We start from the raw sequence: 15738 nt of genomic DNA, 5'->3' as shown, positions 1-15738 counted from the left end.
CGCCCTCCTCGCTCCCCACTCCCGCCTAGATAGTGTCCTGGTCTTTCTGTCCTGGTTTGCCTAGGAATATATCTGCTGGTTGGTACAGGGTTGTGAGTGATTCCTTCCGGGTTAAAGTGTGTCCCTGTCCCCAGTCCCCTCACCCCTAACTCTTTCTCCTGTCTGCCTTTTTTTGTACTGTGATCAACTCTTTTTGCGGTACGCACTCAGGCTGTTGGTGTGAACTTGATGGAGTAATAATATGTAGGTTCAATTTTTCTAAGACTTTCTCTAAACCTACTTTGATTTTGTCCAGCGTAACTGTCAAAACATTTATAGATTGTGATTGTATCAGTTATTACAGAAACAAGATACATTAGCAGTGCCTGGCTTATTTTGATTTTTTCCTTTTGGGCCCTGCTGTTTTTTCGAGTGAGTCTTTGACAGCCTAGGTTTCTGTGGGGTTGTGCGTGCACCATTTGACTGAATGTCTAGAGTTTCAGCACTTGATAACTTACAGGATTTTTTTGCGGGGGTACAGTGTCACTGTCTACGTCACTGTGAATATATCATCATCAATTATCTGAAAACACCCGTTTTTCAGTTGTCCCTCCTCTATGTTTCCCAAACTGTGATTAACAGTGTCCCCCCTACTCACACATACAGTAGTGTTATCCTTTGCTGTGGGCCCTAGAGTGTCCATTTTTAATGGTTCCTCAACAGAGGTGGTTTGTCTTTCAATAACACCTACCGCCCCAGGGAGATAGTTTAGCAATGTCATGTTAGCAGCTTTGGTCTTACTTATCGATTTCGGTGAATGGCTGTCCGTTGTTTTTCTTTTACCCCCCTTCTTCCCACTAGCTCAGGCAAGGATAGGGGTGCGATGTACCCTTCCGACAGATGCTGGATGATGTAGCCAAGAGAATGGGCCCAGTACAGCCTATTCCGACCTCTGACGGGCGCGGACCGGCCCGAGCCCACCCTTGGCCCGGTCTTTGCCGGGCAGGCCCGCTCTGCGGGAGCCTGGTTTCGTTTGTATGCGCGCCTCCTGGCGCGAAAATCTGGCGTCGGTTGTGGTGGCGACGGCAGAGGCCACGGGAGCCTGAGACCTGCGGTCCGGCTCTGCTCCCTCTCCCTCAGGCCGGAATTCCCATGATGCACTGGGCCAGGGACAGACTAATTTGCATACAGCCAGGTTCTGAAACTGGGATGGTGCAATGAGCTAAAAAACGGTGTTGGATCTAGCCCTGATCTCTTGACTGGGTGAGAGTACTCTGCTTAATTCAGAGACTCTGTCCATCACCACCCCTTGTTGTAAATAATTTTGTCCACCCTAAGCGTGGAAGGGTATACTCAGATGTGAGTCCCTTGCTCATTGCACCATCAGGATTCAAGCAAGCCGGGCCGAAGACGGCTGAAATGCCAGAAACCGGTCCCCGGAAGCTTGTTTCCTTCCCAGTGTAAGAATTGGCTTTTGTAGGCTGGTCTGCCTTGTTCCCATGATGCACTGGGCCAGGGACAGACTAATTTGCATACAGCCAGGTTCTGAAACTGGGATGGTGCAATGAGCTAAAAAACGGTGTTGGATCTAGCCCTGATCTCTTGACTGGGTGAGAGTACTCTGCTTAATTCAGAGACTCTGTCCATCACCACCCCTTGTTGTAAATAATTTTGTCCACCCTAAGCGTGGAAGGGTATACTCAGATGTGAGTCCCTTGCTCATTGCACCATCAGGATTCAAGCAAGCCGGGCCGAAGACGGCTGAAATGCCAGAAACCGGTCCCCGGAAGCTTGTTTCCTTCCCAGTGTAAGAATTGGCTTTTGTAGTCTGGTCTGCCCTGTTCCCATGATGCACTGGGCCAGGGACAGACTAATTTGCATACAGCCAGGTTCTGAAACTGGGATGGTGCAATGAGCTAAAAAACGGTGTTGAATCTAGCCCTGATCTCTTGACTGGGTGAGAGTACTCTGCTTAATTCAGAGACTCTGTCCATCACCACCCCTTGTTGTAAATAATTTTGTCCACCCTAAGCGTGGAAGGGTATACTCAGATGTGAGTCCCTTGCTCATTGCACCATCAGGATTCAAGCAAGCCGGGCCGAAGACGGCTGAAATGCCAGAAACCGGTCCCCGGAAGCTTGTTACCTTCCCAGTGTAAGAATTGGCTTTTGTAGTCTGGTCTGCCCTGTTCCCATGATGCACTGGGCCAGGGACAGACTAATTTGCATACAGCCAGGTTCTGAAACTGGGATGGTGCAATGAGCTAAAAAACGGTGTTGGATCTAGCCCTGATCTCTTGACTGGGTGAGAGTACTCTGCTTAATTCAGAGACTCTGTCCATCACCACCCCTTGTTGTAAATAATTTTGCCCACCCCAAGCGTGGAAGGGTATACTCAGATGTGAGTCCCTTGCTCATTGCACCATCAGGATTCAAGCAAGCCGGGCCGAAGACGGCTGAAATGCCAGAAACCGGTCCCCGGAAGCTTGTTTCCTTCCCAGTGTAAGAATTGGCTTTTGTAGTCTGGTCTGCCCTGTTCCCATGATGCACTGGGCCAGGGACAGACTAATTTGCATACAGCCAGGTTCTGAAACTGGGATGGTGCAATGAGCTAAAAAACGGTGTTGGATCTAGCCCTGATCTCTTGACTGGGTGAGAGTACTCTGCTTAATTCAGAGACTCTGTCCATCACCACCCCTTGTTGTAAATAATTTTGTCCACCCTAAGCGTGGAAGGGTATACTCAGATATGAGTCCCCTGCTCATTGCACCATCAGGATTCAAGCAAGCTGGGCCGAAGACGGCTGAAATGCCAGAAACCGGTCCCCGGAAGCTTGTTTCCTTCCCAGTGTAAGAATTGGCTTTTGTAGTCTGGTCTGCCCTGTTCCCATGATGCACTGGGCCAGGGACAGACTAATTTGCATACAGCCAGGTTCTGAAACTGGGATGGTGCAATGAGCTAAAAAACGGTGTTGGATCTAGCCCTGATCTCTTGACTGGGTGAGAGTACTCTGCTTAATTCAGAGACTCTGTCCATCACCACCCCTTGTTGTAAATAATTTTGTCCACCCTAAGCGTGGAAGGGTATACTCAGATGTGAGTCCCTTGCTCATTGCACCATCAGGATTCAAGCAAGCCGGGCCGAAGACGGCTGAAATGCCAGAAACCGGTCCCCGGAAGCTTGTTTCCTTCCCAGTGTAAGAATTGGCTTTTGTAGTCTGGTCTGCCCTGTTCCCATGATGCACTGGGCCAGGGACAGACTAATTTGCATACAGCCAGGTTCTGAAACTGGGATGGTGCAATGAGCTAAAAAACGGTGTTGGATCTAGCCCTGATCTCTTGACTGGGTGAGAGTACTCTGCATAATTCGGAGACTCTGTCCATCACCACCCCTTGTTGTAAATAATTTTGTACACCCTAAGCGTGGAAGGGTATACTCAGATGTGAGTCCCTTGCTCATTGCACCATCAGGATTCAAGCAAGCCGGGCCGAAGACGGCTGAAATGCCAGAAACCGGTCCCCGGAAGCTTGTTTCCTTCCCAGTGTAAGAATTGGCTTTTGTAGTCTGGTCTGCCCTGTTCCCATGATGCACTGGGCCAGGGACAGACTAATTTGCATACAGCCAGATTCTGAAACTGGGATGGTGCAATGAGCTAAAAAACGGTGTTGGATCTAGCCCTGATGTCTTGACTGGGTGAGAGTACTCTGCTTAATTCAGAGACTCTGTCCATCACCACCCCTTGTTGTAAATAATTTTGTCCACCCTAAGCGTGGAAGGGTATACTCAGATGTGAGTCCCTTGCTCATTGCACCATCAGGATTCAAGCAAGCCAGGCCGAAGACGGCTGAAATGCCAGAAACCGGTCCCCGGAAGCTTGTTTCCTTCCCAGTGTAAGAATTGGCTTTTGTAGTCTGGTCTGCCCTGTTCCCATGATGCACTGGGCCAGGGACAGACTAATTTGCATACAGCCAGGTTCTGAAACTGGGATGGTGCAATGAGCTAAAAAACGGTGTTGGATCTAGCCCTGATCTCTTGACTGGGTGAGAGTACTCTGCTTAATTCAGAGACTCTGTCCATCACCACCCCTTGTTGCAAATAATTTTGTCCACCCTAAGCGTGGAAGGGTATACTCAGATGTGAGTCCCTTGCTCATTGCACCATCAGGATTCAAGCAAGCCGGGCCGAAGACGGCTGAAATGCCAGAAACCGGTCCCCGGAAGCTTGTTTCCTTCCCAGTGTAAGAATTGGCTTTTGTAGTCTGGTCTACCCTGTTCCCATGATGCACTGGGCCAGGGACAGACTAATTTGCATACAGCCAGGTTCTGAAACTGGGATGGTGCAATGAGCTAAAAAACGGTGTTGGATCTAGCCCTGATCTCTTGACTGGGTGAGAGTACTCTGCTTAATTCAGAGACTCTGTCCATCACCACCCCTTGTTGTAAATAATTTTGTCCACCCTAAGCGTGGAAGGGTATACTCAGATGTGAGTCCCTTGCTCATTGCACCATCAGGATTCAAGCAAGCCGGGCCGAAGACGGCTGAAATGCCAGAAACCGGTCCCCGGAAGCTTGTTTCCTTCCCAGTGTAAGAATTGGCTTTTGTAGTCTGGTCTACCCTGTTCCCATGATGCACTGGGCCAGGGACAGACTAATTTGCATACAGCCAGGTTCTGAAACTGGGATGGTGCAATGAGCTAAAAAACGGTGTTGGATCTAGCCCTGATCTCTTGACTGGGTGAGAGTACTCTCCTTAATTCAGAGACTCTGTCCATCACCACCCCTTGTTGTAAGGAATTGCAGGTCACAGCAGCAGCAGTAATTACGGGCTTCCCGCACTGCGGGAGCCCAAGGTTGTTTTTATGCGCGCCTCCTTGCTCAAAAATCCAGCGTTGATGTTGGTGGCGACGGCAGGAGCCACAGGGAGCCTGGGACTTGTGGTTGGGCTCCGCTCCCTCTCCCTTAGGCTGGAAGGCTAGGTCACGACAGCAGCAGTAATTGCGGGCTTCCCGAGCTGCGGGAGCCTGGTGTTTTTTTATGTGCGCCTCCTGGTGCAAAAATCCGACGTCCTGGTGGTGGCGACGGCAGGGGCCACAGAGAGCCTGGGACTTGTGGTCTGGCTAGGCTCCCTCTCCCTCAGGCCGGAATGGGGTCTTGGGGGCGACGCACGAAGGGCGTTCGCCCCCGGGCTAGTTCGGGCATTGGTATGCCCCGCTGCTGCTCGCGGGTGGTGGCGCGCAGGGATTGGTCAGGGGGTTTGGCGCGAGCATCGGACACAACGTTCCGTGTGGCGCACTTTCGGCCGACGGTGGGAGGAAAGAAGTTTTGTCGGCGCTCGGGGACGCAGAGTAAATACTTTTAATTTATAAGTATTTTGGCCTAATTACCATGGAGCAGGCAGCCCCCTCGGTCAGGGAGGCGCTCCGTATTATGGCAGAAGCTGGGTGCGAGGATTTGCTCGTGCCTGGCGTTTTGTCATAGGCATGGGTCGGGCTGGAGAGGGGGGGGCGCCAGGCTGCCAACGGTGTATCCGCTGCAGTAGCAGCTTGTTTATCGAGCGAGGACTGGTGGCCCCCTCTTGCAGCAATTCACACAGCCTGCCCCGTCCCCTGGCCCCTCAGGACTCGTTTCTGTCCCTGTTGCCCTTCCTGCTCCAAAACATGGCAAAAGCACAAAGAAGAAAACCGGCACTCGCCCCCTGCCTACTTTTACTGTACAGAGGCGAGCTAATTTTAAAAAGCGTCCCCCTGGCTAAGACTGTTTCTGCTACTGTTCCTTGTCATGTGGCTGGTGCGACCCCTAGTGTTACAGGGGGGAATGTGCCACCTTTATTATCTAAAATGCAGGCTGCGAAGGACATTAACGTTTTTGGTTTGAAGAAGTCATTGCTGCCTGCCCTTTCGCCTGTCTTGTCTCGGACAGGAACCTAGCTCCTCTGGTTTCCAAAGCTGCTGACGCTGTTGCTGACAGGGCAGCACTTCCTTTCTCCCCTTTTGTTGACACAAACACAGTGGCTTTGCCCAGCGCTGCTTTGCCAACCGAGCCATTTCTCAGCCCCCACAGCTCTTTGTGTCCCCCCCCCCACATTCACTGCGCCTTCCACCATGAGCAAAGATGGGGTTGCTGCAATTCAGACATTTGACGGGCAGGGCCAGTGGGTCTGGATGCCGAGTGAAATCACCGATGGGCGCAGGCTCAAACGCTTACAGCGAGATGCCACATTTCCGGCTTCAAATTATGGCGTTTTGCAGCCCAACGGAAAAAATGCTTTGACAAGCACGACAATGGGCAGTGAGAGCGTGCCCCTCAGGCTTCCCACGTCCTGCACCGACCGAAGCAAGAAGACCGGGAAGTTTGTGGCGGACTTTCCCACCCCGATTGAAGGCGAGAGACTTTCACGTTTGAAAAAAGTTGTAAATTGGAAAGAATTTGATGGTGGTGTTGGAGATGGGGAGCGTCCTAGCGGTAGTTCTGGGTGGGGTGGTTGTGATACGGAAGGGGTGGTAGGGCATTGTTCACCAGGGGGGGGAGAAGACTCACTGGAAGAGGGCGAGCTGTCAGGATCGGAGGGTGCAGAGGGTGCTTTATCTCACACTGGGGCAATGGGGGGGCGAGCTAAAGAGTTGTCTAGTTTCTATTTTCTGCAGACCAGAGGTGGCGAAGCTGGCATTTCTGGAAGGAGTTCGATGTCATCGGCCAAGGGGGCGAAGCATGGTGCGACTGAGCGTGCGGCACAGAGTATGCCAGGTGAGACCCTTGCTCGGTGCGCTAAGCATACTAAGGTGGACAGAGGTGTGGGTACGGATGGGTTGACTGTCCTGTCAGAGGCTTCTCGTGATTGCGCCTCTGATACTAGAGAAGGAGGGTCATTGCTCTCTGCATGTCAGACACCAGTGGTTGCTGAGAGTTCCACCACACCGGAGCTTGATCAAAAATCAGTGGGTGTTTTCAAACGTCTGCCTTACATGGGCGTTGCTATGCCTTTGGGGGCGCATTTAAGTAAAGCCACGAAAGACACGATATGGAAAGGGGATTTTGTGGATGTCTTTAAGCTCCTGCATAGGGACATCCAGGTCAAAGAGGGCTCCAAGGAAGAGACTTGGGAACTTCTCAAACGTCCACGGGTTCCCACCAACATAGATTCGTGGACGCTGCATTTCTTATTTTTGCTAGTGTATATTGCGAAAAATATGCTGACAGGTCTGTGTCACTCTTAACGTACCTTGATGTCATCAGGAAGGCGGCATCGGAATTTGGAGGGTATGCATGGCTTCATTACGATGAAGAGTTCAGGGCACGCTTGTCTTTATTACCCGATAAACCATGGGGAGAGGTAAATAATGAACTGTGGGTCCAGTGGATGTATCCCCAGAGGCCACCACCATCCATGCACACGGCCAGTGGTTTAGCGGTCTCTTATCGGCCCTTTCAGACTAGACCCACCCTGGGGGGGGTGGGTTCCTGGAACAGACCCAACACCATTGTCTCTGGGGCATGCTGGAATTTCAATAAAGGATTTTGTTTGCGTAACCCCTGCAAATACAAACATGAGTGCTCCAAGTGCGGAGGAAAACATGCCATTACTCAGTGTTTTGGGGAGCAGAGTCACGGGGGGGGGACCATTGTTTGCGGGCCGGGGCAGAGGCTTTCCACCGCAGTTTGGAAACAAAGGCTTTTACTCCCATCAAGGTGGACATTTTATGTATGGGGGTGGGGTCGCAGACTACTCACACACCGGCGGTGTCGCCCCTAAGGACTCTGGTCAATGTAGTAAAGTGTTCGCGATGCATCATCTTTCGATCTACTGCTATCTTCGCTGTCTTCGCCATCCCTGGACACGTGTTTCGGGGTATTACCCCTCATCAGCAGGGATAGGCCGTGTACTGGGGTTGCCGATGGCTGCCAATATCTGCCAGGTATAGTACCACTCAGGTGCGTAGGTGCGGGATCCCAGGCTCGTCAGCCCGCTGCTCAAGGGAGCTTTGAAGTTACAAATGGGGGTGGGGTCGCACACTACTCACACACCGGCGGTGTCCCCCCTAAGGACTCTGGTCAATGTAGTAAAGTGTTTGCGATGCATCATCTTTCGATCTTCTGCTATCTTCGCTGTCTTCGCCATCCCTGGACACGTGTTTCGGGGTATTACCCCTCATCAGCAGGGATAGGCCGTGTACTGGGGTTGCCGATGGCTGCCAATATCTGCCAGGTATAGTACCACTCAGGCGCGTAGGTGCGGGATCCCAGGCTCGTCAGCCCGCTGCTCAAGGGAGCTTTAAAGTTACAAATGGGGTTGGGTCGCACACTACTCACAAACCGGCGGTGTCGCCCCTAAGGACTCTGGTCAATGTAGTAAAGTGTTCGCGATGCATCATCTTTCGATCTTCTGCTATCTTCGCTGTCTTCGCCATCCCTGGACACGTGTTTCGGGGTATTACCCCTCATCAGCAGGGATAGGCCGTGTACTGGGGTTGCCGATGGCTGCCAATATCTGCCAGTTGTAGTACCACTCAGGCGCGTAGGTGCGGGATCCCAGGCTCGTCAGCCCGCTGCTCAAGGGAGCTTTAAAGTTACAAATGGGGGTGGGGTCGCACACTACTCACACACCGGCGGTGTCGCCCCTAAGGACTCTGGTCAATGTAGTAAAGTGTTCGCGATGCATCATCTTTCGATCTTCTGCTATCTTCGCTGTCTTCGCCATCCCTGGACACGTGTTTCGGGGTATTACCCCTCATCAGCAGGGATAGGCCGTGTACTGGGGTTGCCGATGGCTGCCAATATCTGCCAGGTATAGTACCACTCAGGCGCGTAGGTGCGGGATCCCAGGCTCGTCAGCCCGCTGCTCAAGGGAGCTTTAAAGTTACAAATGGGGGTGGGGTCGCACACTACTCACACACCGGCGGTGTCGCCCCTAAGGACTCTGGTCAATGTAGTAAAGTGTTCGCGATGCATCATCTTTCGATCTTCTGCTATCTTCGCTGTCTTCGCCATCCCTGGACCAGAGTCCTTAGGGGCGACACCGCCGGTGTGTGAGTAGTGTGCGACCCCACCCCCATTTGTAACTTTAAAGCTCCCTTGAGCAGCGGGCTGACCAGCGTTCTGCATTTGAAGCCTGCCTATCAAAACTGTGCATGGTGTGGCTCTTTTTTGGGGCCTTCCGGGTCTCGGAATTGTTGGGTACTTCAGTCACTGATGCTTTGCAGACCACACATGTCTCGTTTTACAAGTCCCACATTGAAATATATCTAGCATATTCCAAAACTGACCAAATGGGTAAGGGTTCCAAGGTCATGTTACAGGCCATGGGGGGGTTCTTTGCCCCGTGCAGGCGTGGTTTGACTTCTCCAGCTTTGGAGGTGCCATTTCCACTTTTGTGTTTCATCACCAGGATGGATCCCCTTTCAAAGCCCCCCAATTGTTAGCCATTCTTCGGAAGTCTTTAGCTCTCCTTGGTGAGGATCCCAAGCTATTTGGTACGCATTCCTTTCGTATTGGGGCAGCCTCAGAGGCCGCCAGGTGGGGTTTCTCTGTGACAGCATAAAATTTGTGGGGCGTTGGTCTTCAGATTGCTTTTTACGTTATGTTAGACAGATCGATCAGATTGTATAGATTGTGGGTATTAATTGATTTTTCTTTTCAGGTCGCAAGCAAGTCTGGCTCATTGGCCATTCATTCATCAAGTGGGCTGCCACGCAGGCGGACAAACGTCCTTTTGGTCGCAATTTGGGGTTCCCGTCTGATGCAGTGGCCTTATCTTGGTGTGGCAAAAGTGGGATGAAGTGGGGACAGTTGCTCCCACTTATAAGTGAGTTGTACTTTAAAAACATGCCGGACTTTTTGTTACTTCATTTAGGAGAAAATGATTTGGTCCAATTATCTGGGTTGGGTTTACTGATCGACATGAAAGCTGACATGGAAGTTTTCTTGAAAACATGGCCCCGTTGTCAGCTCATATTGACTGCTCTACAGCCCAAAAGAGTTTGGAGAGGGGCAAACAGTTACACGGCTGTGGAACGTGCTCGGAGAAAGGTGAACAGGGATCTTCAACGTTTTTGTTTTATAAATCGCATTTTCTGGTTAGAGCACGATGACATTAATAGAGCAGACTTTCATTTTTTCCGGCATGATGGGTGCACCTTTCTTTTATGGGTAATGAGGTTTATCTGCTACGCATTCGTGAGTTACTTGCTAGTCTTTTAAACATCAATCCTTGGTGTTGAATCGGTACTGTTGTAGCGGCAGTATTTTCATTACACATGTTGTTTCAGTAATATGTTTTCATTGGTAATTTTAGCTGCATCCCCTTTTTTCACCTTATCACTGTTTTTCTATTTTTCCCTGCCCTTGTTTCCCCTCCTCCCTCCCCCCCCCCCCTGCCGTCTTTTTCTATTTCTAGGTACATTCGTTTCTTCTCACAGTTCTGCCGCTGTTTTTACAGCAAGTTTTAGCATTTAACGATTTTCCGTATTTTCTTCATGCCTTCTTGGGGTGATAGTTTTATTACATGCTTTTAAGTCAAAAACTTTTTCACTGTTAGGCGACAGTTTATTTGGCTGCATTTACTGTTTTTCCATGTCCATGCGTACAGTTTGTTTACATGCAAAATAAAGTTTCCTGTTTGGCGACAGAGGTTTTTTATGGCATATATTTTGGTTGATACAGTTTTGTGGGTGGGGGGGCAGGAAAAACACCCGTGATGGGGTTTTTCCTGGTGGCAGATTGGGAGGAAATCAAGACAGGCAGGAAGGGTTGGGGGCATTAGGAATAGGTTCGGTCAGAGGGAAGCAGGGGAGTGAAGTTGGAGTCAAGAGGTAGGCAGGAGAGGGACATAGGCTCGGAGAGGAGGTTAGGCCGAACAAGTGGGAAATTAGTGGTCAAAGGGACATTGGAGTAGGGGTCTTGGGGGCGACGCACGAAGGGCGTTCGCTCCTGGGCTAGTTCGGGCATTGGTATGCCCCGCTGCTGCTCGCGGGTGGGGGCGCGCAGGGATTGGTCAGGGGGTTGGCGCGAGCATCGGACACAACGTTCCCTGTGGCGCACTTTCGGCGGACGGCGGGAGGAAAGGAGTTTTGTCCCACCCTCCCACCCTCTGTTTTTTGTCATGGACCAAAAAAAAAAAAAACATTTTTTCCTGGGCTCGTGCCCATATTTTTCTGGTTTCTCGTCGCTTGGACAGTGGCAGATTGGGAGGAAATCAAGACAGGCAGGAAGGGTTGGGGGCATTAGGAATAGGTTTGGTCAGAGGGAAGCAGGGGAGTGAAGTTGGAGTCAAGAGGTAGGCAGGAGAGGGACATAGGCTCGGGGAGGAGGTTAGGCCGAACAAGTGGGAAATTAGTGGTCAAAGGGACATTGGAGTAGGGGATGGGGGTGTTAGGTCGGGGAATTGTTGATGCTATGATATGTTATGTTATTTGTATTATGTAATGCCTATCTGTCCAATAAAAGCGGCCTTTTACCCAGAGCTGGAGTGGGGCGTGGTTATTGCCCGATTGCAGGTCACAGCAGCAGCAGTAATTACAGACTTCCCGCGCTGCGGGAGCCCGGTGTTGTTTTATGTGTGCATCCTGGCATGAAAATCCGGCGTCTGTGGTGGTGGCGACGGCAGGGGCCACATGGAGCCTGGGACTTGTGGTCCGGCTCCGCTCCCTCTCCCTTAGGCTGGAAGGCTTGGTCACGACAGACGCAGTAATTGCGGGCTTCCCGCCCTGCAGGCGCCCGAGGTTGTTTTTATGCGCGCCTCCTGGCATGAAAATCGGGCGTCTGTGGTGGTGGCGACGACAGGAGCCTGTAACTTGCGGTCCGGCTCTGCTCCCTCTCCCTCAGGCCGGAATGGCAGGTCACAGCAGCAGCAGTAACTACGGGCTTCCCGCGCTGCGGGAGCACGAGGTTGTTTTTATGTGTGCCTCCTGGCATGAAAATCCGGCGTCGGTGGTGGTGGCGACGGCAGGAGCCACATGGAGCCTGTAACTTGTGGTCCGGCTCCGCTCCCTCTCCCTAAGGCGAAGTGGCAGGTCACGGCAGCAGCCAAAACATGTCATGACCTCCTGCAACACATCAGAGCCACCGCCTCACTTCTTGAGTTCCGAACGAAGCTGAAGACCTGGCTCTTCGAATAACTCTGTGGGGACCACACACCTACACACCCCTGCTCAAGCCCGGGACACCCTTGTGGGTGACATGTGCACCATACAAAATGACATAACATAACAGGATGTCTGAAGAAATTAGACAATGAGTGGAGCCCAAGGAAAGAATTCTGGGGCACTGAATGAGCCCGCTGAAGACACACGTGAATCCACTCAGCAAGGTCCTGGCCTTATGGGGAGGAGATGAGAAATTCTTACAGTGTACTACTATCACGTTTATAGGGATGCTTCTGTGCTTGTCTAGATCAGAAATGTGGAGAATGAGACTGTGTGACTTGCACTGGAGATGTGCCGGACTGTTAATTGCTACCAGTATTGTTTGTATGGTTCATAACAAAGTTAAAGTTTCCCGTACAGGATACAGGTGGTCAAGACTTGGGGTCTTCTGATGGTACGAGAGCTTAGCTCTTCTGGCTGGCAGTCTCTACTGCAGTTCCAGCCTGGCCCGAAAGGTCCCTGTCCTGACTCCTTCTCCTCTCCCAGTGGTTAGGGACAGCTGCCCAGCTGTGCTGGTAGAAGCTATGAAGTAAAGACCACTGAGTCAGTGAGTAGAGAGACTGCCCACATGAAAGAAAACCGAATGCTTTTCTGCAGTGTTTTAACTCATCTCAAATACCTTTTGAAACACTAGAGGTACAAGAAAAGCAGAGGTGTCAAGGGTCACAAGCCCATTCTGACCTTTTCTCTCAGATTGTCCATTTTTAAGTGGCGCTGAAACCCTTGGCCACAACAGCTGGTGTTTGTTGCTCTGGTTCCTCTGCAGGACTCTCAGGAGTGTGTCTTGATACCTGCAGTCTGTCTCCTCAGGATGCCATCTGCTTTGGGTTCATGCCTGGCTATCAGAGAGAGTGGACTTCATACAAGATCCATCCCGTAGCCGGATATGGAACCCATCTGTGCTCCGCTGGGACTCAAATGCTGCAGTTGCCTTAATGCCAATATATCATCGGCTCAACCTCGTTCTTGGATCCTAGGAGGAAAAAACTGAAAGCTTGGGAGTCCACTTCAATCCTTCATCCTCCAATTCTCCAAGAGAGTCATGTGTTTGTCTCTGTGAACCCCAAACTGAGTCTTTGGTGGTGAAGGTCTCTCCCCTACAGGGCGAGGTGTTTTCACTAACATAATACAGGGAGGATAGATGTTTACAAAATGTACTAGTCTCTCTGGCCAGTGCTATCTTGGCCTGTTACGGGATGCACCTACCATGTAAATTTGACAGGCCCACCTCCTTGCTCAGAATAGGCTCGGGGGGTTTAGAGAATCACGATCAACCAGATCAGTTTGACCTGAGCAAAGAAGCAGCATAACTCAAATTACTAATGTCCCAAAAACTCAGACTCTGAGCCCTGATCCATCCATGTCAAGGTAAACTCACCCCTGTGTGATGTTAAAAATATAATAAACTCTCTGAGGAGGAGGAACTTCAGCAACATAAGACTCTTGGGAGAGAAGAACACACATTCTTCCCCCGCCTCTATGAAGAGCATGGATCCCAACAACTTCCTCTGGGGAAATCATTTAAGGAGATCCAGTACACGTCACCAGGGAAAGCGTTCTCTCCCCTTCCATCCCTACACCTAGAGAGCAGTGGGTGCAGGAACGCTCTCAGTGGCGATGCTTGTACTCTACAGCACCCACGGGCACCTTGCACTACATTCAATGCCACAATTGTCCAATGTCACAAATGGAGCAAGAATGAAAGAGCTAGGCATTGTGTGCCAAGAAGCAAACAGACGAGGAGACCGCTATAGAATCACAGCACTCAACCTTGCCCTGAATCCTGGACAGTAAATAGATCTTGTGCGAGCAGTGCTGTTTGAGGCAAGAACAAGAAACTAGGAGCATGAAACATGTAAAGGAATATTTCAAAGAGGAGAAAGCAACATAGAGATGAGGAAAAGAAATGGCGAAACAAACAAAGATGCGTTTGTTTAATTGCAAAACAAACACCAATGAAAGCACCATCACAAAGGATGAGCCAATGCCAACAACTGGGGCACAGCAGATGACACTCCGCACTCCTGCTGGGATCAAGGAGGTCTCTTATCTATTTATATTTGGTGTTATTTACTCACCTCTCTGATCACCGGTGCTTACTTTCACCTCCGAGTCCTCGCCGTCCACAGAGCAATCTTCTTGCTCTTCTTTGATGTCTGGCACAGTAGTCGGTTTGATGTCTGCCATTACTGTAAACAAATGATATATTACCAAATCTGTGCACATAACAGGAATCTCCGAAGACAATTACTCAGCAGAGATATTGCAAAAGTGGTGGTGGGGGAGGGGGGGTGGGGACAGGTTGCCTATGTAGCTCTCCGTGCGCACGTGTGGCAGAGGCAGCGCAATCGTGGCAGAGGAAGCGCACTCGTGGCAGAGGAAGCGCACTTGTGGCAGAGGAAGCGCACTCGTGGCGGAGGCAGCGCACTCACGGAGGAGGCTGTGTACTCGTGGCCGAGGCTTCGCATTCGTGGACGAGGCTTCGCACTCATGGGGGGAGGCTCTGCACTCGTGGTGGAGGCTCTGCACTCGTGGTGGAGGCTCTGCACTCGTGGCGGAGGCTCTGCACTCGTGGGGGAGACTCTTCACTCGTGGCGGAGGCTCTGCACTCGTGGCGGAGGCTCTGCACTCGTGGCGGAGGCTCTGCACTCGTGGTGGAGGCTCTACACTCGTGGTGGAGGCTCTACACTCGTGGTGGAGGCTCTACACTCGTGGCGGAGGCTCTGCACTCGTGGTGGAGGCTCTGCACTCGTGGCGGAGGCAGCGCACTCACGGAGGAGGCTGTGTACTCGTGGCCGAGGCTTCGCATTCGTGGACGAGGCTTCGCACTCATGGGGGGAGGCTCTGCACTCGTGGTGGAGGCTCTGCACTCGTGGCGGAGGCTCTGCACTCGTGGTGGAGGCTCTGCACTCGTAGCGGAGGCTCTGCACCTGTAGCAGAGGCACCGCACTTGTGGTGGAGGCTCTGCACTTGCGGCAGAGGCGGTGGTGGCTCCACACTGACGGTGGACGCTGCGCACTTGTGGCAGAGACTGCACACTCGTGGCAGAGGCTCAGCACTCGTGGCTGATGCTGCACACCCGTGGTCAAGGCTCCACATTCGTGGCCAAGGCTCTACACTCACGGCGGAGACTACGCACTCGTGGTGGCATCTGCAGAATAAAAAACTGTACTGTGGAGATCCCACCACGAGTGTGGACATCCTGCCACGACTGCAAAGCCTCCACTACTAGTGCAGAGGCTCTTTGTGAATCGCGCCCAGAGTGTGGGGGATTGTATAATGCTGAAGTCTCTGTCCGGTACCACTCACTGAACAGACTATGTGCCTTTGTCAACATCTGTCAGAGGGTAAAGGCATGAGGGAAATATAGAACCGAAGAGCTCCAAGATACTAAGGCGTAGAGGGGTGTTTTCTCCATCATCATTGGGATCAAGGGATGATATTTGTATGTCTTTTTCAAGTGGGCCTTGTTTTCTCACCTGTAATAATATTGAGGCTTCTCTTGGTCTCACAGTCCTCGTTATCGGGCAGCATGGGACAGTCCTCGGCCTCCTCCTTGAAGTTTGATGAAACTGCAGGTCCTGTGTCTACCATCACTGCCAAAAATAAAATGAGACTCAGAAG

General features: G+C 51.4%; 1 protein-coding gene across 2 annotated transcripts in view; it reads right to left on the bottom strand.

Moving 5' to 3' along the window:
* The window catches only part of LOC144807694 (uncharacterized), a 162845-nt gene that overhangs the window by 11224 nt on the left and 135883 nt on the right, over nucleotides 1-15738 (bottom strand). For both annotated transcript variants that reach the window (XM_078673339.1, XM_078673338.1), the window contains exons 6-7: nucleotides 15594-15710; nucleotides 14193-14303 (exon numbers count right to left, since the gene is read on the bottom strand). In XM_078673339.1, the coding sequence (XP_078529465.1) occupies nucleotides 14193-14303; nucleotides 15594-15710 (228 nt within the window). The remainder of the gene's footprint in view (nucleotides 1-14192; nucleotides 14304-15593; nucleotides 15711-15738) is intronic.

Source organism: Lissotriton helveticus, chromosome 1_2, assembly GCF_964261635.1.
Source record: "Lissotriton helveticus chromosome 1_2, aLisHel1.1, whole genome shotgun sequence".
NCBI classification, from domain to species: domain Eukaryota; kingdom Metazoa; phylum Chordata; class Amphibia; order Caudata; family Salamandridae; genus Lissotriton; species Lissotriton helveticus.
This window is presented reverse-complemented; position numbering and strand designations above follow the sequence as displayed.